The following is a 25,612-nucleotide window of genomic DNA, read 5'->3' on the forward strand; positions in this document are numbered from 1 at the left end:
TAAAGTCGTGAGCCACCACGCCCGGCTATAGAATTAACTTTCAGATGCTGAGAACAGAAAGCAGCTGCCTTCTTGGGAGTCTACCGAGGGCCTGTGCCTTTTGACGCCGGAAACGCGGCTGTGCAGGACATTGCAGCGGCCGCCAAGCCAGACCGAGCTTTGCGACAGTGTCGTAAAGACGGAGCCGAAGCGGCAGCATGGGGCTGTACGCGGCGGCGGCGGCCGTGCTGGCGGGCGTGGAAAGCCGCCAGGGCTCCCTCAAGGGGCTGGTGTATTCCAGCAGCTTCCAGGTAGTGGGGCCGGGTGCAGGGAGGAAGGGTTGGGGAGCGGGGCCTGCCGGGCGGGCGGGCGTGGGAGGCGAGGCCCGCGTGGGGTGCACAGCGTGTCTCCCCCGGCCCCGCAGAACGTGAAGCAGCTGTACGCGCTGGTGTGCGAGACGCAGCGCTACTCGGCCGTGCTGGACGCCGTGATCGCCAGCGCCGGGCTCCTCCGCGCCGAGAAGAAGCTGCGGCCGCACCTGGCCAAGGTGAGCGGCGGTGGCCGGGGCCGGTCACCCGTGCCCAGTTCTGCCCCTCTTTCCGGGATCCCGGTTGAGCTGGAACGGATGTTGACTTCACTGAGAGCAGTGCATAGTTAACGAGGACGGAGACCCAAACTAGCAGTGGCAGAGGCTACCTGCCGGGAAGGGGGATGATGGGAAGGAAGGTTGGGGGTCCACAGTTCTGCTCAACAGGTGGCTATCTGCGGGAAAGGTACAGGCCTGGGAGGCAGGACACCGGGTTTCAATACCGAATCTGCTTTCTGTCGGTCTGCCTGCTTTTACTGTGACGCTGGAGATTGAACCCAGAGTCTCCAGCATGCCAGGGAAGAGTTCTACCACTGAGCCACGCCCCCAAACCCTGCAGTGGAGGAGTCTAGACTAGTGTTCTATCCCCAGCCACGCCCCCAACCCTTAATGGGGGATTCTAGGCAGGGGCTCTACCATTGAGCCACACCCCAGCCCCTCACTGGGGGATTCTAGGCAGGGGCTCTACCACTGAGCCACACCCCAGCCCCTCCCTGGGGGATTCTAGGCAGGTGTTCTACCACTGAGCCACACCCCAGCCCCTCACTGGGGGATTCTAGGCAGGTGCTCTACTGCTGAGCCACACCTCCCGCCCCTCACTACAGCAGTCTAGGCAGGTACTTACTGCTGAGCTGTAACCCCATTCCTTCTCTGGCGGATATGAGGCAAGCTCTCTACCCTACTGCTGAGCTTTGCTCCCAGTCCCTTAAGTGGTGGATGCTAGACAGTTCTCTTTGGGTCACACCCTCAACCCTTCTCTGGGAGATTCTAGGCAGGTTCAACTGAGCTATGTCCCCAGCCCTTCTAAGATTTTTGAGACAGGTTCTTGCTAAGTTGCTTAGGTAGGTCTTAAATTGGTAACTCAGGTTGATCTTCAGCTTGTATTCTTGTGTAAGCATCTGGGATTATAGGCGTTTGCCCCCATACTGGGCCATTAATTTTGTGGGTGATCTTTTTGCAAGAAAACCCCCTTGAGATGACCATCTGGACAGGTACTTAGTCCTCCCACCAAAGGGTTTTATGTTGCTAATAGTGTTTCTATTTTTCTCTATCCAGGTGCTAGTGTATGAATTATTGCTAGGGAAGGGTTTCCGAGGGGGTGGAGGCCGATGGAAGGCTCTTCTGGGCCGGCACCAGGCGAGGCTCAAGGCTGAGTTGGCCCGGCTCAAGGTTCATCGGGGTGTGAGCCGAAATGAGGACCTGTTGCAAGAAAGTTCCAGGCCTGGCCAAGGTGAACTGGAGGCTGAGGGGGAGGGTGATGGCCCTCAGGAGGGGCTTGTCTTCCTACCCACTCACTGCTGTGGCTTCTAGCCTACCAGGTGCCTCGGTTCGTGCGTGTGAACACGCTCAAGACCTGCCCTGAGGACGCGATCGATTATTTCAAGAGACAAGGTTTCTCCTACCAGGGTCGGGCTTCCAGGTGAGAACTTGGCATCTGCCTGGGTGCCTTCATTTTCCTGGATGTCCAGATTCCTGGGGAAGCAGGAGTCTATGGGAAGAGAGACTAGGGGTAGCGACTGCTTTCTCTAGATGTTTCTTCCTACTTTCCCAACAAAACTTTCTCCCTTTTAAAAAAGATGTTACGTTTGTTTTAAATGACGTATAAGTATGTATGTCTATGTGTGCGTGTGTGCATGTACCAAAAGAGGGCATTGGACCCTCTGGAGCTGGAGCCATAGGCAGGGGAGCTGCTGGGCGTGGTGCTAGGCACCAAACTTAGGTCCTCTGAAAGAGCAGTGTGCCTCAGTGCTGAGCCATGTCTCTAGCCCCTCCTACAGTTTATTCCTCGTCATCTTCTGAGACCTGTTTTTTTTACCCTAAACGGGTATTCCTGCAATTCTCTCTTTTTTTTTTTTTAAGATTTATTTATGTATACAACATTCTGCCTCCATGTTTGCCTGCAGGCCAGAAGAGGGCACCAGATCTCATTACAGATGGTTGTGAGCCACCATGTGGTTGCTGGGAATTGAACTCAGGACCTCTGGAAGAGCAGCCAGTGCTCTTAACCTCTGAGCCTTCTCTCCAGCCCCTAATTCCTGCAATTCTTATTCTATGTTCTGGCGACCCCCTCCATTTGTTCTCTAGCCCAGCTGTTCCCTCTCACCTTTTCAGTTTCCTGTCCAGATTATAGTCTCTCTTCAGCTGGAGGTCAGGACCCATGGGCTGCTGAACAATGTACAGTTTGAAATATTTGGGAACAGTAAAAGGTCTCTGAAGACACAATGACCAAAATCAATTCATAATCAGATTAGGTCATCAAGTTTGTGCAAATGCTTTTACCTGGTGCCTCACCGGCCCTTGCAACCCCAAAACCCCTTTTTTAGAGGCAGGGCGTGATGATATATACTTGTTATCCCAGTACCGGGGAGGTTGAGATGGAATTGAGTTCCAGATCCTATCTCAACAAAAATAAAGCAGACTTAGAGCTAGAGCCAAGGCTCAGTAGTTAAACAGTAAACTGCTCTTGCAGAGGACCCGAGTTCAGCTCCTAGCACCCATGTTGGGTGGCTTCTAGCTCCAGTTCCAGGGAACTCTGATGGTTCTCAGGGTATCAGCTCTTACCTAAACATAGTTACATAGTTTAAAATAAGTCTTTTTTTAAAAAAATGATTTATTTAACTTTATTTTATGTGCATTGGTGTGAAGGTGTCAGATCCCCTGGAACTGTAATTACAGACAGTTGTGAGTTGCCATGTGGGTGCTGGGAATTGAATCCAGGTCCTCTAGAAGAACAGCCAGTGCTCTTAACCACTGAGCCATCTCTCCAGACCCAGAAGAAGTCTTTTTTAAAAGTGAAAAGCAGGGAGATGGCTCAGTGGTTAAGGGCATGACTGCTTTTGCAGAGGACCAGACTTTGGTTCCCAGAACCCCCATGGTGGTCACAACCATCTGTAGCTCCAGTCCTAGGGAACCTGATGCCCTGTTGGTCTCCATAGAGACCACATGCATGCCGATGCAGACCAAACACCTGAACACATCATAAACGTAAAGGTTAAAACCAAAACCTAACCAGTGTTGTTCCCTGCCAGCCTGGAGGACTTGCGAACTCTCAAGGGGCAACATTTTCTTCTGGACTCCCTGTTGCCTGAGCTTCTTGTGTTTCCTGCACAGACAGATCTGCATGAGCACCCGCTCTACCGCGCTGGCCATCTCATCCTGCAGGATAAGGTCGGGAGTGCGGACGGGGAAAGGGAGGATGTGTGACTCGGGCTCTATGTTTACTGAGCTGCCCGCCCGGCATCTTCTGCCCTGCTAGGCCAGCTGCCTCCCAGCCATGCTGCTGGCCCCCCCGCCTGGCTCCCATGTCATTGATGCCTGTGCTGCCCCCGGCAACAAGACCAGTTACATTGCGGCCCTTCTGAAGAACCAGGGGTGAGTGCTGGCAGTGAGCTTTGAGGCAGAGGGAGGGATGTGGTAAAAATCTTGGGCTTTGTGGGGAAAGTCTCACTAATGATACAGATTGACTGCATGGCCCTAGGAAGCTCATAGCCTAGTCTCAAGCCAGGCTACTGGTGTGTGAGACAAAACTCCCTCAGCCCTTGGGATCTTCCCAGGCTGGTTATCTATGGCAGGAACCCCTATAAGCCATTTAAATATGTTGTGTCCTAGCTTTTTGTTTTGTTTTGGGTGGTAGTGTATCGAGGATTGAATCCCCAAAGCCTTATTACATGCCAGGTAAGCACTCTACCACTGAGCCACACTCCCAGCCCCTCACCGAGGGATTCTAGGCAGGTGCTCTACCACTGAGCCACACCCCAGCCCCTCACTGGGGGATTCTAGGCAGGTGTTCTACCACTGAGCCACACCCCAGCCCCTCACTGGGGGATTCTAGGCAGGTGCTCTACCACTGAGCCACACCCCCAGCCCCTCACTGGGGGATTCTAGGTAAGCCCTCTATTGCTGAGCCACACCCCCAGACCTTTGTCCTGGATTAGTATATGTTACGGTTTGATTTACGTAACTGTGGGGCTCCATGCTCCAAAACTCAGTTCAGGGGCTGGCAAATGGCTCAGCGAGTACTTGCCGCTATTCCAGAGGACCCGTTCAGTATACAGCACTCACGTCAGGCGGCTCACAACTTCTTAAACTCCATCACTCTTTCTGGCCTCCACAGGCACCTGCATACATGTGTCATACACATAGACGTCTTTTTTTTTTTTTTTAAGAGTTATTTTATGTATATGGTGCTCTATCTGCATGTACACCTGCAGGCCAGAAGAGGGCATCAGATCCCATTATAGATGGCTGTGAGCCCCCATTTGGTTGCTGGGAATTGAACTGGAAGAGCTGCCAATGCTCTTAACCGCTGAGCCATCTCTCTGCCCCCCTAGGAGTTGTAATTTAGAAGAAATTCTCCGTTCACCCTGCCTCTGCTCTCTTCCCTAGGAAGATCTTTGCTTTCGACCAGGATGCCAAGCGGCTGGCAGCCATGGCTACATTGCTGGCTCGAGCTGGGGTCTCTTGCTGCGAGTTAGCAGAGAAGGACTTCCTGACAGTTTCTCCCTCCGACCAGCGTTACGGCCAGGTCCAGTACATCTTGCTGGACCCTTCTTGTAGTGGCTCTGGTGAGATGGGGACAGTGTGGCTGGGGTCCTGGCCCCACAGCCACTTGGATAGTAAAGGCTACCAGTTCATCTTGGTATTCCTTCTGACTTGTGACGACAGGCAAATGCTCTCATCTGTAAAATGGGGGTTTGGGTGGGCAATGGCTTCCTGATTGCCTTCCCATAGGTATGCTGAGCCGGCGGCTGGAGGAGCATGGGGGAGGCACACCTAGCAAGGAGCGTTTGCAGGCCTTGGCAGGGTTCCAGCAGCGGGCTCTGTGCCACGCCCTCACCTTCCCCTCCCTGCGACGCCTAGTCTACTCCACGTGTTCCCTTTGCCAAGAGGAGAACGAAGATGTGGTTCAAGAGGCTCTACGGCAGAACTCGGGGGTCTTCAGGTAATGGTGTCTCCAGGGTCTGAGGTCACAGGCTACTTCTCATCAGGGTCTGAGTCCTCTCCTTCTCCACAGATTAGCTCCTGTCCTACCCACGTGGCCTCACCGAGGTCTGAGTACCTTTCCGGAGTCTGAGCACTGCCTCCGGGCTTCTCCCGAGACCACACTCACGGGTGGCTTCTTCATTGCTGTGTTTGAGCGGGCAGAAGTGGTACCAAGGTGAGGAGGAGGAGGAGGAGGAGGAGGAGGAGGAGGAGGAGGAGGAGGAGGAGGAGGAGGAGGAGGAGGAGGAGGAGCCGAGTTTGTGTTGGAGGCAGGGTCTGTGGCGCCCTGGTTGGCCTACAACTCACTCTCTGAGTGTTAAAAGGTGTGGGCCATCACATCTGCTAACCTCTGGCCTGTTCTTTCAGCCCAGCCCCACAGGACAAAGCAGTGGCTCCAGAACCTCTCAGCAAAGCTCCAAAGAGAAAGAGAAGACGCAAAGCAGCAGCTGGTGGCAGCATGCAGCCAAGTACATAGTGGTCACTGAGCCTTACAGCACACCGTCCTGGTGGGAATCCGCTCCCCCGGGAGGAGCAGATGTGGCCCTGCGGGTCCCTTCCTGGGCAGTTTACCAGTTAAGTTCTTTGCTTCACAAATAAAGGGCAGACAGGTCAATGACAGATCACAGTTTTATTTTTAATGACATAAGCAAGAACAATCTCACATTCATACTAAAAATCTCAGCTACGCTCACAGGAACTCAGTCTGTGGTGGGAAGCCCCAGCCTCCCTGCCCCCCGTCCAGCATGAGCACGGACAAATGTGCTCACACACCGAGGCTGTCCCAGGACGCCTCTTCAGGGGCCCTGGATGCAGGCCTGCTGTGGAGCTGAGGTAATTAGCTCAGACTGAATTGCAGGGAGGCCCCTTCCTTACCTGAGGCACAGGTAGAGGCTTCCTGTGCAGACCCCACCCATCCTCACAGGCATTTGGGACTTGAGGTCCAGCTCTTCCCCAGCTCCACACAACCCAGCCTAACCCCTGCCAGTCACAAAGGGAAGGAACCAGTTACAGCTACATCACATTGTTTATAAAGTAAGAATTACACTTATACGACATGTCCAGGAGGAGCTCTGCCCCCTTAGGAGAGCTGCCGGGGACAGCCACGAGCCCCTCCTTCACACAGGCAGAACTATACAGCTAATTCCTACTATTCAATAGCATTTATACTTAACCACCTCAATGAACCAAGCTTGAAGGAATTTAAAAGGCAATTTAGCTTAAATATAAAAATAAATTTTTATTTTGTTAAAAAACGTTTAAATATTTTTTTCTTTTAATTTAGACACACGCATTCATACTTCTCCCAAAGAGGATGGGCATGGCAGCCAGGCTCTGGGGCCTGAGGGTGTGGTTTCTGGAAGGAAAGAGACAGGCTGGAAGGACCTTTTGGGAGAACAACTAAGGTGTGGTCCATTCACCTACAACTCCAAACACAGGCAGAGGACGCCCTCACCTGGGGTGTGCGCTGTGGGGGGACACAGAAGGAAGGAAGTCTGCTCCCACAGGCTCCATCCCCTGGGCTGCCAGCCCTTAAGTCAAAACACTATGGAGAACTCAGGAGTCAGCGCTGTGGCTGTCACGCGGTGCCACTTTCAGCATTCAATTAGCTAGGCCCAGGAGGGCCCAGGCGACATTAAGTCCGGCATTACCAACATGCCGCCACACATACAATTCAATTCTTCCTCCAAACTCGATTCAAGGAGCAACCCACATTAACATCAGACAACACAGTACAAGGCTTGGAAAATACAATCCCGAAGAGGCAGAGAGGCCCGTGGGGTGGCGGGCAGGTGGAGAGGCAGCTAGAAACGGTGGTGGGCAGTCTGCTGCCCCGGGACTTCCGGAGCAGACTTCTCCCCTGCCTCTGCCAGGCTGTCTTGAGCCACCAACCTTTTGGAGGCTGGACTGGCAGAGGGCTGGAGATGAAGCGGACTTGGCAGAAGAGGCGAGCAGTGCCCACTGGGGTCTCCAAGGCAAAGCAAGATTCACTGCCATTTCAAAGGACTGAATCTCAGAGGACTGGGGAGGGGCAAAGCAGCAAGAAAGGAGGAGAGACCCTGAAGGGACCATAGGAAGAGACCACTTCTTACGGCCAGGCCAAGCAGGCAAAGCTCGGGGACATTCCGTTCCCCCAATCCACCTGATGTGTACCGGGGTCCCAGTGGGTCCCATGCACCCTCTAGCAGAGAGGGTGCTCAAGGAAAGGGGGAGGCCGCCTAGGCTACACACTAAACAAGCGCTGGGGCAGCAAGGACAATATGTACAGATGTTTCTCCAGTTCTCCAGCCTCACCAGTGACTGTTCAAGTCAAGTATCGGGCTTCTGCCCCTCCGTGGGGCACCCACTTTCTCTAGAACAGAAAGGGCCAGGCTGCCGCTTCTGCCCTGGTGACGGGCTGGGTTTGCTATGGAATTCGAAGGGTCAGAGGCTCTTCCTAGCAGTGCTGAGGTCCAGATTTGGGGAAGGGATGGGGGAGTGGAGACAGGAGGCAGGCTACTTCTTGCGGGTATGCTGCCTTCGGGCCTGAAGTCGCTGTCGCGCCCCCGGGGTCTTGGATCCCGCGCCAATGGAAAATGAAGGGGCCGCTGCTCCTGGAAAGAGTTGACAAGAGCTCATCAGGGCAGCTGCTGCCACAGACATTGTACCTGTGCCTCGCTCTGGGAAGTCAGGTCAACAGCAGAAGCATAGGTGTTCCACCAGGGCTTCTGAAGCTGGTGGGAACTCTCATAGTCCTTGGCGGGAACCCATCATAAACATGCAGGGAAAACACCAATGCGCATAAAAATAAACCTTTGCAAAACAAAACAACAAAAAACCAGCACCTGGCTTCCTAAATGCTCGAGTTTCCTGAGACGGCTCAACTCTACTGTCCAACTCCCCCAGACCCCGAGGGCCAGCAACCTGCTATCCCCATGATCACTCCTGATCCAAGGGATAGGGTGTCATGCTGGCAACAGACTGGCTGCTTACCAAAAGCTCCAACTCCAACAAAGCCTTGGGCAGGTGTTGAGGAGGCCCCAAATGAGAGGCTGCTGCCTGCGGTGCCTACTCCAGGGGCAGGGGCACTCTGCCCAAAGGTGGGTGTGGCTGTGCCTAGAGGGGAGAGACAGAAGAGCTGCAGAGACTGGGCAGGTGTCAGACCGGTCCTCGGCAGTGCCGAGGAAGCTCGCCTCTGCCACCCTCCATGTACAAGCGCAGCCGGAGGTGTGGGGCGGTCAGGTTAACCCTGCCCTGCCTCTCTCTCCTCCCTGGTTCCCTGCCTTCCCTCACACTCACCGTGCAGAGATGCGAACCCTTCCAGGATGCCCTCTGGGAATGGCTCCTGCTCTGCCTGTGCAATTATCTCAGGGCTGCCTTGCTCTGATGCTGCTTCCACACCACTTCTCACCCCTCCTACCTCAGACACCCAATTCTTCTATTTTGCTATTTTTGAGATTGAGTGTGTTATGTAGCCCAGGTTGGCCTGGAACTCTCCAACCTCCTGTCCAAGCCTAAGTGCCGGGATACCAGGCATGCACACCACACCCAGCCCAACTACTGATTTGGTGTGGACCACCAGGCTTTTATAAATAGTCCTGGTCCTTTGCAATGTCACCTGTCAATCCTTCCTTTTCCCCCACAAAGGACCCTGAACCATCGCCTGCCCATCGCCATTCTTAAGTGAGAAAGACTCATAATCCTTTGAAAGGCTCCCCATGTGTTATCCGTCTCGGGTGTGTATCTGCACTGGTGTACCGACCACTCATTCATGGAAGGAATAAAAGCCAGACGCTCACATTCCAGCGTCTCTACTCACCGGCCTGGAGCTGGCTATTTTGGCTAGACTGGCCAACAAGTCCATAGGATCTGCCTACCTCCACACTCAGCACTGGATTACGGGCACACACTGCCTCACCTAGCTACTGAGCACTGGGATTGAACTCAGATCCTCACACTCAAGTGGCAAGCACTGACTGCTGAGCCCTCTCCCCAGCCCCATCCACCTGCTTATTCCGGAGGCTGCGTGAACTCATCACCCTGTTTCCACCTATGAACCAACCACCTGGCAAAAGGTCCACCTTCTCTGGTTCTATCCCTTTTCTCACTGCTCTAGATGACTCACTCAACAGACCTGCCTCCCGCCTCCCCACTTCCCCAAGAGCTTCTCCAGTATTTACCAAAGCAATCAGCAGCTCTTAGGGCCAAACTTCACCCTGCACACAGCATCAAGATCTCTTCACCTTTCAGTTTGAAATTCTATTGTGACTTCCCGGGATATTTAAAATGCACACAATGAAGCCTGGCTAGGAGCAGTCTTCTACTCTACCAGCCTTACAAACTCCACCACTCTTGCCTGTTCTCTGCTCCCGAACCCACCATTCCTGCCTCTGTGCTGAGCCCACACCCTCCCCTGCTGCCTGCATGGCTCTCTACTACCACAGTGTTCGGGAAGCTCGGGGATGAAGAGCTGGAGTTTGAGGGCGGCCTCTCTACTACCACAGTGTTCAGGAAGCTCGGGGATGAAGAGCTGGAGTCTGAGGGCGGCCTCTCTACTACCACAGTGTTCGGGAAGCTCGGGGATGAAGAGCTGGAGTTTGAGGGCGGCCTCTCTACTACCAGTGTTCAGGAAGCTCAGGGATGAAGAGCTGGAGTTTGAGGGCGGCCTCTCTACTACCACAGTGTTCGGGAAGCTCGGGGATGAAGAGCTGGAGTTTGAGGGCGGCCTCTCTACTACCAGTGTTCAGGAAGCTCAGGGATGAAGAGCTGGAGTTTGAGGGCAGCCTCTCTACTACCACAGTGTTCAGGAAGCTCGGGGATGAAGAGCTGGAGTCTGAGGGCAGCCTCAGTTACTCGGAAATGGTCTCTCACATAGACACACAATAGTAAGTTAGAATGGGCTGGGGAGACAGCTGGGCAGTTCAACGAGCTTGCTGTATAAGCTGAGTAACCATATAAAATAAAGCTGGATGTGGCTGTACACACGTTTATACAAACCCATAAACCACAAACATTCTTCCCTCTCATTCATTAATTCCTCAAAGGAATTATGGGGCTGGAGAGAGCGCTCAATGGTTCCAGAGAACCTAGGTTTAATTCCTAGCATGAACATGGCAGCTCTCAAGTCCCGGGGGATCCAACACCCTCTTTTGGCTGCTGTGGGCACAGGCATACATGCATCAAAACACTCATACACACGTATCTTTTTAGGATTAAAAAAGATGTGTGTGTGTACGTAGGTATGTGCACAAGTGTAGTGCCTGTGGAGGCCAGAAAGCCGCGTCAGATCCCTTGGAGCCGCATCTATAGGTAGGTGACAGGCACTGGTGTGGGTGCTGGAACTGAGTTTGGGTCCTCCTTGGAACAGGTCTTCCCACTCCAGCCCTCCAGCCCTAATGAGCTCGGACTGCCAGCGGGCCTGGAACACGCTTGCTGGCTGTTCCGCACCTAGTCTTCCCACGGTCCCCCCCAGTCTTACCTCCAAACACAGGCTTGCTTTCAGACGCGCTGCCCGCATTGAAGGCGAAGGGTGAGCTCTGGCTGGGTGTGCCCAGGGTGTTCTGACTCAGGCTTCCCCCAAAAGAGGTGGTGGTGCCCGTGGTCCCGCTCGGTCCAGATCCAAAGCTGAAAGTTCCAGAGGTGGAGCTGGTGCCTGGAGTAGCACCAAGCCCAAAGCCTCCGCTGCCAGACGGCGCTGCTGAGCCACCGAATGTGAACGGGGATGGCGCAGAGCTGCCAAATAAAGAGCTGCTGCTCCCACTGTTGGTGGTCTGCGTGGTGGCACCAAAGCCAGAGGTGGTGGCTGAACCAAAGGAGAACACCGACGTGGTGTTCCCGAAAGCTGGCTGTGTGCTGGCAGGGGTGCCAAAGGTGGAGACTGTGGCTTTCAATCCGCCGAAAGCCGGTTGTGCAGCGCTGCCAAAGGTGGCCGGGGCCGGGGCTGCCGACGGGGCCGGGGCTGCCGATGGGGCCGCGGCCACGGAGTTGCCGAAAGCGAAAGAGCTGCCAAAGCTCGGGGCCAGTGCGGGCCTGCCGGCCCCGTTGGTGGCTCCGAACGCGGGCTGTGGGGCGGCTCCAGGGTAGGCTGGCGGCACAGGCGTGGCCCCAGAGCTAAAGGGAATGTTGAAGGTGGGGGTGACGGTGCTACTGAAGGTCAGTGTGGGCTGGCCGCTGGTGGCAGGGGCTGAGGTGGAGGTGGTGAGGGCGCTGCCAAAGCCACCGAAGCCACCAGTGCCGCTGCCGCTGCCGGCCACGGTCTGGGCAGAGCTGGCAAGGGGCTGGCTGAAGGAGGTGCCGGCTGCAGACGCCGCCGCGGCAGGGGGCTTGCCGAACTGGAAGATGGAGGACAGGGCCGGGGCAGAATTGGCAGCAGTGACAGGGGTGGCCCCCCCGAAAAGAAGTGTCTGCGAGGTGGTAGTCACCGCACTGCTGGTACTGCTGGCCACAGTGGTCACTCCAAAGCCAAACACAAGCTTTGAGGCAGAGGCTGTGGTGCCCGAGGCCGCTGTGGAGGTGGCAGTGCCCAGGCCAGTGAAGAGAGGGGAGGGGGTGGCTGGAGTGGTGGCTGCAGCAGCTGTCTGCTTCAGGGAGAAGGGGGCTGACAGGGGCATGGCTGTAAACGGCTCCACACTGTCAAAAATGGGCTTGAAAGTGGGAGCTGTGGGACTGGCTGTTGTGGCGAGGGTGGTGCTGGACGAAGTCGTGGTGGTGGCTGAGGAGCTGGATGGCAAGGGGCTCTCACTCTCACTCTTGGGGGTGGTCATGAAAATGGGCTTAAACATGGGAGAAGCACAAGCTGCGCCAGGCGTGGCAAGGGAGGAAGTGGCGGGTGGGCTCAGCATCCCGAACAGCATGCTGGGCTTTGGGGTGGGGGAGGGAGCCGAGGAGGCTGGGGTGCTGACAGGCTGCTCAGCCTGAGGGACGCCAGGGGACTTGGTGTCAGTGAGTGGTGTTGCAGATGCAGAAGGGGCCAGCCCCAGGAAGGCGGCTGTAGGTTTGGAGTCTGAGGAGGTGCTGGCCGACGGCCCCGTCAGTGGTGAGACAAGAGGGGTCAGGAGGCTGGGTGTCTTCGGAGGCGAAGGGGCTGCAGGAGTTGCTGCCGCAGCAGGTTCTGTGAAGAAGAGGAAGTGAGGTGAGTGCTGAGGGGTCTGCAGGTGGCACTTAGCTTGCTCGTATCCTCCAGTAAGAACCACCACTGCACAGGACTCCAGAAGGCATTATTGTCTCTACCCCAGACTCCAGGAAAGACAGAAAGAAGGACGCAGGGGAGCCTAATGGGGGCTCAAGTGTGATGATGAAGGGAAGAAAAGGCCATTAGCACAGCTCTGATGTCTACTTACTTACCTACCTGGGCCTAGTCATCTAACGCAGACCCACCACGTTTACCAGCTCTGATGTCTACTTACTTACTTACCTGGGCCTAGTCATCTAACACAGACCCACCACGTTTACCAGCTCTGATGTCTACTTACTTACCTACCTGGGCCTAGTCATCTAACACAGACCCACCCTGTTTCCCAACCCAACAAGGGAGTGTCTGTCTGAGCCCAAGAGCGAGCGGCATCCCCATGGCTGCACACGCCAGTGAGAAGCACAGCTACAGCACGCAGGTATGTCCATGTGCGACAGCATGAAGGGACCAGCTGGCAAGGCTCACCAGCCTTACCCAGAGAGAAAGGGACTTCAGGTATTCTAGGCTGGGGATCCAGAAAGCTAGGATACCTTATGGGATGGATCATGTCATACTGCAGACACCTCCCAAGGGTCATTTTCAGATGACCCAGGCTCAGAGCAGCTAGGGCAGCTGGCCTGGAATCAGGAACCTGGTATGACAGCCTGCCTTCCAATTTCCAGACCAGGGCCCTCTGAAGCACAGACCAACAGGCTCTACACTCCCTTCAGATCAAAAGCCTGTCATTACAGGGCAGAGTGCTCTGCTTACCTGAGGATGGTGGGGCTGGAGACTCCTGCATCTTCTTCAAGCTCTCCAACAGTGGGTTAGAGCTAGGAGCTGGGAGGGAGGCTGGGGAGGCAGCAGGAGCCACAGCAGGCGGGGTAAATGTAAAAGGGGCAGCAGGTGAGGGTTCATTGGCTGAGGTGGACGCATCATCTGAGGAGGAGAGACAGTCTTCTAGCGTGGGAGTTCCAGAGCAAAGGAAGAGCCCAAAAGCTTCTTCCGAAATGTTTCCCTGACCTCCCAGGTGGCACACTGGACTGCAGGCCTCAGTGAAGACCCAAGCAGGTTTCCCAGAGAAGGAACAAAAGCTGGAGGGTGGGGGTGGGACATGGCCGTGCTGGAGTGTGCGCAGGAGGACTGGGAGGCTGAGGCCAACTGCGGCCAGACAGTAACACCATTTCCACAAACAAAGCAAAACTTCCAGGTCCCGTGGAACAGTGTTGGTGACAGCTATTGGTAATAAGACTCCTGGTGACATCAGGGGACAAAAAAATCAAGAGCTGGTTGTGGTGGCACCCGTCTGCAGCCCAGCACTTGGGAGGCTGAAGCGGGGTTCTGAATCGGAAGACAGCCTGGGATAGAGGAGACTCAAAAGGAAAGTCAAGTGTTCTAGCACTTCTCTTCCAAGGAGACCCTCTGACACGAAGCCCAAAGCCCCCAGGAACACACTGCGCTCGGCCCACATCCTTACCCGTCTTGTCCTCCAAGACCTTGTTAAACCACTGCAGCGAGGCTCTCCTCTCCATGTCCAGGTCTTCGGCAGTGATGGCATAGCCAAGCTCAGGGGGTGGAGGCTGCTCAAGAGAACCGACAGGTTAGGCTGACCCCCAGGAGCGGAAGGAACCTGCTCCCCGCCCTCCTGAGTCTCAAAGAGCTGAGGGAGGGAGGAGGGACAAGACATACCAGGGTGAGCTGGTCCCCTCGGCGGGAGGGCAGCAACTGCACCTTGCGTTTGCGTTGCCCAGAGTTGCCAGGCGTGGGTGGGGAAGTCCAAGAGTTCTGCTGCTTCCCATTGGCTGTATCTGTAACTACAGACAAACACAGGTTTGTTGGCCTATCTGCAATGTCATTCCAAAGGTGCACACAACTGCTTCTGGGATGGCTGTGACCCAGAGCCCCACATGAGCTCGTCACCTGCCAGTCGTTACATTCTGCACTGGACTGTCTGCCTTTCTTCCTTCCCACACTAAGGATCCAGTAAGGGCAAGGCCATCTTCCGTGCCCCAGACAGAGCGATGCTCTGTCAACTCAATGGTGCTGTTCCTCTTGCACTGCAGACCACCCTCAGCCACATGGCTTCTCCACTTACCCTTTTCTCCTGGGGACTCCTTGTCTGCTACCAAGGGAGCTGAAGAACTGGAATGGGGGCATGGCTCCTCCTCTCTGTGGGGATTGTGAAAAGGCTAGATTTTGTTTGGGAACACTACCCGGACTGCAAAGCACCTCCCTCGCTCACTCACACATGGCCAAAGTCTAAAGTGACCAAGGCTCTAGGTCTCAGCATGTCACATGTCACAGTCCTTGTAGAAATGAAGGTGGGCAGTTGACAGAGGCCACAAGCAACTGGTCTTTAATTAAATACAGAATCTGTGAAGCCTTACTCAGAGCATGCCAAGTCCAGGCCCCAGACCGCATCTTCAGGCTCTAACAGTGGGTTAGTGTTGGGAGCTAGGAGTGGAGCTGGTGAGGTAGCAGGCCCGTGACAGGTGAAAACATCAAAAAGGCTGGGCAGCAGGCAGGTCCAGACAGACAGACCAGAGCCCTGAGGAGCCGAGCTCCAGTGAAGAGTGAGCAGGGCCAGGGGCCCAGGCCCCCTGCTGACCCATCCACTCTGCACCTCCCACTGGAGTACGGACAGCAGGGGCCAACCATCAGTGTGCTCAGACTGCACAACAGGGCAACAACTGTAGCAGGCTGGCTCTCGCTCGCTCGCTCGGCTGCTCTTCTAGGGCTTGACTCTGATGTGCTGAGTCAGAGTCAACAGAGAGCCCAACAGCCAATCCCTGGTAAACCCATTCCCCGTCCACACAAGTGACCGGAAGTCAAATGGTGACTACCTTGTTTTCTTGGCTGGCCTCTCTGGAGTCTGGGAGCGGGAGGAAGCTGGGCTGGAAAAGGGGGAGGAGGTGGGACCACTCCTCTTCCACAGCTGCAATCAAGCAGAGTGACACATCTAAGAGCACCACTGGGAACATGACTACATACAGAAACTCTGGATAGGCCAGGCGGGATGGCGCACGCCTTTAATCACAGCACTCAGGAGGTAGAGACAGGTGGATCTCGGTGAAATTTGTGGCCAGTCTGGTCTACAGAGTGAGTTCCAGCACAGTCAAACCAAACCAAAATAAAAAGAAACCTTTGTGAGGGACTGGAGAGATGGCTCAGTGGTTAAGAAAAACTTGCTGCTCTTGCAGAGGGCTCAGGTTTGGTTTCCAGCACCCACTCAGACTGCTCACAAATACTGTAACTCTAGTGCTGGGGGACTGGATGCTTTCTGGCCTCTGTGGGCACCTAACCTCACACAGGCTCAAATAAAAAAAGTTTTTTTTCTTTAAGTCCAAGTCTCACCGTATAGCCCTAGTTACAACTCACTATGTAGATCAGGCTGGCCTCAAACTTAAGAGTATGCCACTACACCCTCAAAATAATAAATCTTAAAAGGTTTTTAAACCACATTAAGATAATACTTGTACCCATTATATATTCCGACAAGGATTATCTACAGTAAAAAACACACCCTGTATTTCTGCAGATTCTGACAATCTATCAGAATCAGCTTATGCATATTAAAAAATACAAGCTGGGCATGGTGTTGCAAGCCTGAAACCGCAGTACTTGGGAGGCAGAAGCAGGTGGAGGATCACCACAAGTTCGAGCCCAGCCTGAGAGGCATAGCAAACTTCAGCATAGCCAGGGATCCATGAGACCTTGTCTCAAAAAACCAAACCAAACAAAAAAGTAACTGATCTACCTGCACAAGCCCACACAGCTACTGGTGTCAAGGCCTACATTAACACCAAACCTGCCTGGCAGCAATCTGCCTGGCTTCCCCACCCATAGATAGGAAGTAACTCAAAGCAAGAATGACAACTACGTCACGTTTTAGAAACTTGTACTAAATTACCTCTTAAAATCTCATCTGTACTCCAAACTGAACGAACCCTTTCAACCAGATTGTTTAGTGCACTGTTTTCCCTTGGTCCATGCAGGAACAGCTCCATTTGTATAGGTCTGCAGTCTGTTCAGGCCCACAGGCCTAGGTCTTATTTGCTATTTAAGGCTTTGAATTCCTGTTAGCCTAGAGATTGGTCCAATGCAAGGCAACAGAAAGTGGTCTGCACCCCTCTGTTCGCAGCCCTGAGACATACCTGGGAGAGGCCACGGGTGGAGCTGTAGGAGCTGGTGATGGCATTGCGGCTGGAGCTGGGGATGCCTCCTGTGCATGGACTAGTCAGGGAGCTCACAGAGGAGGTACGAGACCGTTTGTTCAAGTGGTCATCTGAGCTCTGGGAAGCCAGACTTCTCTTCAGGGAGCCAGGCCTAACAGAAGGAAAAAGGAGACATGCTGCTTTTCTTCTCCTGTTTCTAACAGTTCCTGCACAATTCCAACACACCTTTCTGAGTAAGCCTGAAGGAAGACCATAATGTTCTCATGGGCATCAGCAGCAAATGGCATGGCTACCCGTATCTGACAAAGTGACTGGGTAGAGCACAGCATGGGAAACACAGACGGGAATGCAGAGAGCAGAGCAGACGCCTGGGGCTGGAGGGAAGGATTACATCTTGACTGTGGCTTCACAGGGAAACAGTTTAACGTCTGCTAATGAAAACTCAATAAAGCTATTCAGAGAAAAATCACAGTTAAGAAAAAACCACTCTCCTGAGCCTCTAACCCAAAAAGAAACCTCCCATGATCCTCCCTGTAGGCCTGTGTTCCTAGCTCTGCTACAGTATGGTCCCCTGACAGAAGAGAGTCGGCTCAGCAGTTAAGGGTACTGACTGATGTCCCAAACAACCCGGGTTCGAAACCCAGTATTGTCCCCTGTTATGTCCTAGGGCACCCCATACCCACCACCAACCAGCTGGCTGACGCTGCAGCAAGATGTGTTTCCTTTCCCCCTGGGACCTGTCTGCAGCCAAAGCCAGCCAGGTGGTCCACTCCTTTCACACAGCAGCGCTTTAGTTCCAGAGGACCACTATCTCAGCTAGCTCCCAGAGGTCTGTGTCTCCCCTGAAACTGTAGGCTAGAGCCTCCAAAGGCGCCTCCCCAGCCCAGCCTTTACCTATTTCAGGCCCTTTCACATCTTGGTGGTCCACAACATGTGTGCATGTCTCCTGAAGTGCAGTACAAGTGAGCTGAATTCTGAATGCAAGGCTTCACAGACAGCCTTTTACCACACTGGAACCTATGTCCCTTGCACCCAAACTTCCTCCAACATTTTAAACTCAGATGTGAGATATTTAGTATTTATTTTAAATTCCATGCTACAACATTTCTTGCACAGCAGAAGCCTTGTAGCTTGTGATCCTTCTGTGAAGGGTCAACTACAACATGTTAGTGAAGCAGAATAAGACAGAAGAGACCAATGATTAGACACTGACTTATAACCGGGTTTCTTCAGTGCTTCACTTAAAGCACTGTGTGTACTGCCCAGTTCTAAGTACGGCTTCACTTGCTACCTGGAACAGGAAGACCTGGAGAAACCAAAGGTTGCTGCCCTGAACAACCCGAACACAAAAACTTACACCTGTCAACTATAATGTATGCCTTTAGAACAAGGTGACTGGCATGTGCGCATCTGTAAAATCTCACCTGCTTGTCCACCCCACTTTGCAGTTTTAGAGTATGAAGTGAGACTGTAAACTGGGTCCACTATCAAAGCCTTTCAGGAGCTGTCCTGGCTTTAGTCCACTGTGACATCTCCTCTCCTCCACTCTCCCTGGTGTCAGAGCGCTTACTCCAGAAAGATTACCGCAACATTAGCACAATATATGATGTCATTAAACAAGGACCCGCTCTGTGTTTTTCATTCATATTAGTGGAAAAACATGAGAAGAAATTGGAGAGAAAATATCTAATCATGGCAAATTAGTCCAGATGTTCTTCCAGATTTCAGAGTGTGAAATGGACACAACGCAGAAAGCAAAGAGGAAAGCCGACAGGCATCGGCTGTCCAAATGCACTTTTGCGAAGCATGACTTCAGTTCCCAGGATTCACTTACTTAGGCACAAATGCAGCAGGGACTCCGTTGGCCACAAGCGGCTCGAATGCTGAATGCCCGCTCCCACTGCTATCATGGCGCCTGTGATAAAGCAAAAAAGTCCTCCATGAAATATTGTGCCTGTCCTCCCAACCCCTTTAAGCATCTCCTGGGCCGCCATATAACTCAGCAGGTAATTAATTCTGGGAACCCCTGGACCCCACAAGTAGAAAAAGAGAACTGACCCTCATAAGCTGGGCTCTGCCCTCCATGTGTGAACCAACTCACACACAAACACAATAAACAGCGTAAAGAAAATTGAAAGCATTTCTTCATAAATCTTTTTAAAAAAATTAAAGAGCTGGGTGGTGGCACACACCTTTAACTCCAGCACTCAGGAGGCAGAGACAGGAGGATCTCTGAGTTCCAGGCCAGCCAGGGCTATACAGAGAAACTATCTCGAAAAATCACAAGAGTCCATTCATAGTTCCAGTGATCACTGCTAAATTCCAATTATGGGGAGAAAATAATATGGAATCCTCAGCTACAGGTGTACCAGGGCCAAGAAAAAGAACTATCCTAACGAACATGAGAAACCTACCTGGACTGCAATAGCTGTCATTTTCTCCCTGCCTCCCCGGCCATGTGCTGTGCCTGCTCAGCTATGGGGCATCAGCACAATGCTAACTTGCCACACCTGTAACTCCTCTAACATCCTTTATTCCATAAATACATGTGCCAATAAAGATCTCCCTAACTAGAGTGGGGCACAGCAATGCACACAGGTAATCTCAGCACTCAGGAGGCTATGGCAGAATGATTATGAACTCTAGTCTAGCCTGGACTATACAGTAAAATCTATTTATTTTTTTTGTTTATTTTGGCTTTATTTGAGAAAGCTTCTCTATGTTTAACTATCTTGACTGTTCTGGAACTTGCTCTCTAGACCAGGCTGGCCTTAAACTCACAGAGATCCACCTGCCTCTGCCTCCTGAGTGCTGGGATTAAGGGTGTGTGCCACCACCCTCTGGCTCCTACACAGTGAATTCTAAGTCAGCCTGGGCTACAAAAATTGTCTCAAAAAGAAGTCAAGAAAAAAATCTCCTTTACTTCATTTTGTCATCTAGTATCAGAAAGTCAATTTAAAATCTGGGGCTATGAATTGTCCAGGAAATGGACAATGACAGTTCTTCCCTGGGCATGTGATCTACTGTCTGCTAAGAGAGCTAGCCCCTTCCTCGTTACTTCCAACACTCCATTTCCAATCCTCACGCACTTACAATCTGTAATTACCTTGCTTTTTTAACCATTTAAATACACGTCTTGCCAGGAGTGTTGGCACACGGAAAGGTTACTGCCCTTAGGTTCCAGGCCAGCCTGACCCAGAGAACAAGTGCTAGGCCAGGGCTCCAGAAGAAAGCCCTGGCTCAAAGACCCCATCCCAGAAAAACAGTGTGGGTAGTGAGCCTGCCACCAAGCCTGATGACTTGAATACAATCCTGAGTCCACATGGGGAAAGGAGAGAACCAATTCCTCCAAGTTCTTCTCTGGCTTCCACATTTCTTCTGTGGCATGCATGCATCCCTTCCTGATACCCCCGCCCCCCAACAGATGAATGCAATGTAATTTTAAGATTTAAGATTTTCAGAAATTGGGGCTGGGAAAACTGGCTCGGTAGTTTAAAGCACTGGCTGCTCTTGCAGAGGACCCAGGGTCAGTTCCCAGCACCCACACGGTGGCTCGCAATTATCTGTAACTCTAGTTCCGGGAGCTCTGAACTTCTGAACTCTTCTGAACTCCACGGGCATATGTGCATACATATACACATATATATGCATGTATCTCTGTGTGTATATGTATATATAAACTTGTTTGCCTTGAAAGTCCCATGAGGATGAGGAGTAGGGTCTGGTACACAATAGGTGCCTGATAAACTTTTGTTGAATTAGAAAAAAAGAGTGGAGGGCTGGGTGTATGGCTCAGTGGCACAGTCCTTGCCTTGAATGCTCCAGTAAGGAACCAGGATTGTGGCTTGGCAGGTGAGCACTTGCTAGTATGCAGTAGGCCTTTACTTTTTACTTTTTTGGGACAAGTACTTTTTTTTTTTTCCTTTTTGAGACAGGATCTCTCTGTGCAGCTCTGGCTGTTCTGGAACTGTAGACCAGGCTGGCCTTGAACTCAGAGCTCCCCCTGCCTCTGCCTCCTGAGTGCTGGGATTAAAGGCGTGCACCGCCACTGCCTGGCTGGGACAAACACTTCTTTCAGCAATACAACTGGCACTTAATTAAATAACAGAAAAGCACAATTGGAGAAGACTTTGAACATTCGCTTTTGAAAGTAAAACTTAACAGATTAGTATCCAAAGCTGATGGCTGGTCACACATGCCCATGATCCAGCATTTAGGAGGTAGGACTTAAGAGTTGAAGGCCAGCTTGAGTTGCAAAGTCTAACACCAATCTGCCTCTGAATACCGGGAGGGGAACAGGGGATGGGGGCAAGCATTCTAATGCAGGTAAACTCCTGTATAATGCAGAGCCTAAGTACAAGGGAATTGTAGCTCACCTAACCCATGTGTGCTGAGATTTTGTCTATGTTCTGGCAAATAACGCTTGCCTAGAAACCAGAGGGCAGAGCCAGCCACTAGTTAACCATAGAGGCCAGGCAGTGGTGGCATACACCTTTAATGCCAGCACTTGGGAGGAGGAATCAGGAAGTGATCTGGCTGGGCAGAGACAGGAGTTCACCCTTTTCAGGCTGAGGATTCCTAGAGGTAACAAGTCTCTCTAGTGGCTGGCTGCTCTGCTTCTATGGTCTTTCAGCATTTACCCCATATTTGACTCTGGGTTTTAACCGCTAAGTAATTAGGATTCGTGTTATACCCGTGCCTTAAGAAATGAACAGTAAGCTAGGCGGCAGTGGTGCATGCCTTTAATCCTAGCACTTGGGAGGCAGAGCCAGACAGAGTTCAAGACCAGGCTGGTCTACAGAGCGAGATCCAGGACAGGCACCAAAACTACACAGAGAAACCCTGTCTCGAAAAACCAAAAAAAAAAAAGAACAGTATATTAAAGCCCCTACTACCAAGCTGTTTCCAGGCTCATACTGGAGCTGGCCTCTATACCTTCATGGAAATCACCTATACTTGAACAAATTCTCTGGAGTCCCCCTGGGAAGGCAGTTAAGTACTCTCCTGATCAGTACCTTCTCTTGTTTTCCTGGCCATCGAGGGGTAACTGGTCTTCCTCCTCCACTGTCCTTTTCTTCTTCTCTTTGAGGGCGCTCAGCACAGTCTCCTTCGCACAAGGGTCCGGGGCATTACTCGATGGTGAAGACAGTGTTGTGTTGAGCATCTGCTCTGGCCTACAATCAAAGACAGGATTCTAGAAACAGGATATTTTAACTATCATGTAGAGAACAGAAACCAGAAGCTAACTGACAATTGAGACCCTAACTCACGTATGTGTAGAAACTACGTTGATTAGTAAGTCAGGCCTGGTGGCCTATGCCTGTAATCCCAACAGTGAGAAGGCAGAAGCAGGAGATCATCCCGAGTTTGGAGCCAGCCTGGTCTATAAATAAATAGAGTGTGACTGAGCATGCATGTGTGTATGTGCGTGCATGCACGTATGCAGAAATGGCTCAGTGATGAAGAGTTACACAATCATGAGAACTGGTGTTCGGATCCCAGCACCCACACAATAATCAAGGCATCCCACATACCCCCGCAACCCCAGCTCCAAGGGAACTAGAGACAAGAGGACGGCTAGGGCTTGATCAGCTAGACTGAAACGTGAGCCTCAGGTTCAGGGAGAGACCCTGGCCTCAAGGGAATAAGTAAGAGCAATTAAAGGAGACATGAGGCTTTCTCCTGGTTTCCACGCAGGTGCAGGTGCTTACCTGCAAACACAGTTTATACACACAACACACACACACACACACACACACTCATACCCATACTCACATTGGTGAGCGAAGTAACTTGCTGTCTGGAGGGGCAATCCTCACTGTCACCGGGCTACACACCATCCTTGAGTTCCGTGCGGACAGCACAGCCTTCTTGTGGCCACCATTCCAGCAAACTGTTGGCAGGGCCCCAAGCAAGGAATACTGGGCCTGCTGAATGGGATATCGTCTTCGGGGTGTTATAACGAACCGACCGGATAAAGACCCACAATCTCTGTAGAGAATAGGAGACACATGCTGGAACCACAGAGCCTTAAGAGAGCATTCAAATTCGACTGGCTGCAGAAACAGAGGCACTAACACTTCTTTCCCAGAGACTATCAACCTCTCTTATTTTTGGCAGTGACGAAACCCAGGGATGTGAGCATGCTAGACAGAGCACTATCACTGACAGCTCAGACCTTAAATCTTTCTAAGCAACAGGGGACAGAGCATTTTAATGGCAAATTTCTCCCATTCTATCTAAGGGCAGAAAATATCAGTTGCTTAATGGCTGTCTCTACCATGGTCTTCAACCAATTAAGAGGGAAACTGAAAACCTTGCCCACACAGGCACTTCAGAAGAAAAGCACATACAGTTGGGGTGTGTAGGAATAATTTTGTTCAATTTGTCTGCACTACATCACCAATACAGAAGAAAGCTAAACATTAACAGGTATTCATCCTCAACTGAACACCGTATCAGCAGGGCCAGCGAGACAGCTGAATGGGTAAAGGCCCTTGCTGCCAAAAGTCTGATAACCTGACATCAATCTCAGAGACCCACATGGGGCAAGGAGAAAAGACTCCAGCAAGCTGTCCTCTGAACTGCGCATGCATATGCAATTAAAAAAAAATGCTTTCATCCATAATCTAGGCTGACTGTGGTGGAGCACACCTGTAAACCGAGCACTCTGTAGGTGCAAACAGGAGGGTTAGCCGTCCAAAGTCATCCTCACCTACACAGTGAGTTCAAGAGACAGCACGAGCTACAAGAGACCCTGTCTCAAAAAAAAAAACAAAAAACCCCAAAACCAAAGGCTAGGGAATGAATGGGCAGGGTGCTTGCCCGCTATGAATGAAGTTGCGGGTTCGATGCCAGCACAGCATACAAGCTGGTGTGATGGTGCAAACCTGTAATCCTGTCCTTAAACTCCTCATCCAGAAGGTGGAGACAGGAGGAAGAGGAGTTCAGGGACAGCCTCAACCAAAGAAAGGGTTCGAGGTCAGCCAGCCTGGGTCACCAAACACCCTACCTTTAAAAGAAAATAATAATAATAATAATAATAGTAAAGAGACAGGAGCGTAATGAAGAAAGGGAAAGGGGGAGGAATAAAAAGAAAGAAAAGCTAGAGGAAAGGCAAAGTAAAGAAAAAAGGAAGATAAGGGGAAATCGGATTTCCACGTTGAGCCCTAGGTTAAAACCGCAGCGACCCTAGGAAGATCGCCATAACTTACCGATGGGGCGGCCTCCGGGAGGGTCGTAAAAGCGGGGTGGGGAGCGCGGGGTAGACATGGTGGACTCGTTGGGCCGCCGAGGCAGGCGGCGGGGAGCATGAGGGTGGGCGGCGGCCCGGCCTGTCCCTAGGGTCCTGCGCCAGGGCAGGCTGGGGCGGGCCGGGCTTGCCCAGGTAGCTGCCCATGAGCAGGAGTTCAGCGGGGTCGGGGCCTCCGAGCGGGCTGCGGGGCTCACAGAGGCTGCCGTTGACCGCTGACTTGGCCGGAGGCGGCGAAGCGGTGAGCGCGGGCCGCGGGGGACGGCGCGAGTCACGCACGAACGACGACGACAGGCCCCGCGGGCCGCGGGGTTCGCGACTCAGGCCCCACCAGGCCGCGCTCGCCCCCACGGCCAGCCAGGCCAGCGCGGCCGCCGCGGGCACCAGGTAGAGCGCGAGGCCGAGGAGCGCTAGGCCGAGTGCCGCGGCCCCCGCCGGCCCTCCGCAGCCGCGGGCCCGACCCCGGCCCTCCCGCACGCCCAACGGGGGCCGCCGCCGCTCGACTCCGCCAGCCGCCGCAGCCGCCGGAGACATCGCGGCTCCGCGCCGCGGAGCGGACTTAAATATCCCAGGGTACACCGCGCCGCGCGCCGCCGCTGACGTCACTGACCCCGACGCGGCGCGCCCGGGTGCAAAGGGGAAACGCCGCAGCTTTGGCGAACGAGGCAGGCGCGAGAGGCTTGGTTTGAAAAATACCGTTTGGGTAGGCGTTGTGGCGCACGCTTTTAATCCCAGCACTCGGGAGGCCGAGGCAGGAGGATCTCTGTGAGTTCGAGGACAGCCTGGGCTACAGAGAGAGTTCCAGGATAGCTAGGGCTACGGATCACAGAGTTCAAAACCAACCTGGTCTACAAGAGTGAGTTCCAGGACAGCCAGGGATACACTGATAAACCCTGTCTCAAAGAAACAAACAAACAGGGGCTGGAGAGATGGCTCAGCGGTTAAGAGCACCGGCTGCTCTTCCAGTAGGTCCTGAGTTCAATTCCCAGCAACCACATGGTGGCTCACAACCATCTGTAATGAGATCTGGCGCCCTCTTCTGGCCTGAAGGGACACATGCAAACAGAACACTGTATATGTAATAAATAAATAAATCTTTTTTTTTTTTTTTTTGGTTTTTCGAGACAGGGTTTCTCTGTGTAGCTTTGCGCCTTTCCTGGAACTCGCTTTGGAGACCAGGCTGGCCTTGAACTCACAGAGATCCGCCTGGCTCTGCCTCCCAAGTGCTGGGATTAAAGGCGTGCGCCACCACCGCCCGGCCCATAAATCTTTAAAAACAAAAACAAAACAACAACAAAAAGAAACCAAAACAGAAACAGCCCTTCTGACAGCCTGTTCTGACGCTTGAGGCTGAGGAAAAGCCGCATTAGAAATCAAGGCAAGCCGGGCGGTGGTGGCGCACGCCTTTAGCCTTTAATCCCAGCACTCTGGGAGGCAGAGGCAGGCGGATCTCTGTGAGTTCGAGGCCAGCCTGGGCTACAGAGCGAGAT

At 52.8% G+C, this 25,612-nt stretch overlaps 2 protein-coding genes across 3 annotated transcripts; one reads left to right on the forward strand and one right to left on the reverse strand.

Moving 5' to 3' along the window:
* Positions 1 to 164: 164 nt before the first annotated feature.
* On the forward strand, positions 165 to 6,161 carry Nsun5 (NOP2/Sun RNA methyltransferase 5). Of its 2 annotated transcripts, none has more exons than XM_052753976.1 (10): positions 165 to 290; positions 404 to 526; positions 1,622 to 1,796; positions 1,877 to 1,985; positions 3,595 to 3,733; positions 3,822 to 3,937; positions 4,952 to 5,130; positions 5,297 to 5,507; positions 5,580 to 5,723; positions 5,915 to 6,161. In XM_052753976.1, exons 1-10 carry the CDS (start codon positions 198 to 200, stop codon positions 6,021 to 6,023), a joined length of 1,398 nt encoding a protein of 465 aa, XP_052609936.1. In that variant the 5' UTR covers positions 165 to 197; the 3' UTR covers positions 6,024 to 6,161. The 2 variants fall into 2 exon arrangements, with proteins under 2 accessions (XP_052609936.1, XP_052609937.1); XM_052753977.1 differs by having other exon boundaries at positions 5,580 to 5,715.
* On the reverse strand, positions 6,158 to 24,671 carry Pom121c (POM121 transmembrane nucleoporin C). The gene is made up of 13 exons (XM_052753975.1): positions 24,085 to 24,671; positions 22,646 to 22,861; positions 21,886 to 22,044; positions 18,705 to 18,785; positions 16,850 to 17,021; positions 15,539 to 15,630; positions 14,791 to 14,864; positions 14,385 to 14,509; positions 14,173 to 14,275; positions 13,467 to 13,634; positions 11,004 to 12,635; positions 8,519 to 8,641; positions 6,158 to 8,139 (listed from the first exon to the last, which is right to left on the reverse strand). Exons 1-13 carry the CDS (start codon positions 24,654 to 24,656, stop codon positions 8,042 to 8,044), a joined length of 3,615 nt encoding a protein of 1,204 aa, XP_052609935.1. The 5' UTR covers positions 24,657 to 24,671; the 3' UTR covers positions 6,158 to 8,041.
* Between the last annotated feature and the right edge of the window lie 941 nt (positions 24,672 to 25,612).

This window comes from Peromyscus californicus, unplaced genomic scaffold (assembly GCF_007827085.1).
Source record: "Peromyscus californicus insignis strain IS unplaced genomic scaffold, ASM782708v3 Scaffold_2__1_contigs__length_46816999, whole genome shotgun sequence".
NCBI lineage: Eukaryota > Metazoa > Chordata > Mammalia > Rodentia > Cricetidae > Peromyscus > Peromyscus californicus.

Coding starts and splice junctions, on each gene's coding strand:
- Nsun5 (XM_052753977.1), top strand. CDS start 198: ATGGGGCTGTACGCGGCGGCGGCGGCCGTGCTGGCGGGCGTGGAAAGC. Junction 527..1,621: donor TGCGGCCGCACCTGGCCAAG/GTGAGCGGCGGT, acceptor TTCTCTATCCAG/GTGCTAGTGTATGAATTATT. Junction 5,508..5,579: donor CAGAACTCGGGGGTCTTCAG/GTAATGGTGTCT, acceptor CCTTCTCCACAG/ATTAGCTCCTGTCCTACCCA.
- Pom121c (XM_052753975.1), bottom strand. CDS start 24,656: ATGTCTCCGGCGGCTGCGGCGGCTGGCGGAGTCGAGCGGCGGCGGCCC. Junction 18,786..21,885: donor GGCCAGGAAAACAAGAGAAG/GTACTGATCAGG, acceptor GCTTTATCACAG/GCGCCATGATAGCAGTGGGA. Junction 14,510..14,790: donor GGAGTCCCCAGGAGAAAAGG/GTAAGTGGAGAA, acceptor GTTTGTCTGTAG/TTACAGATACAGCCAATGGG.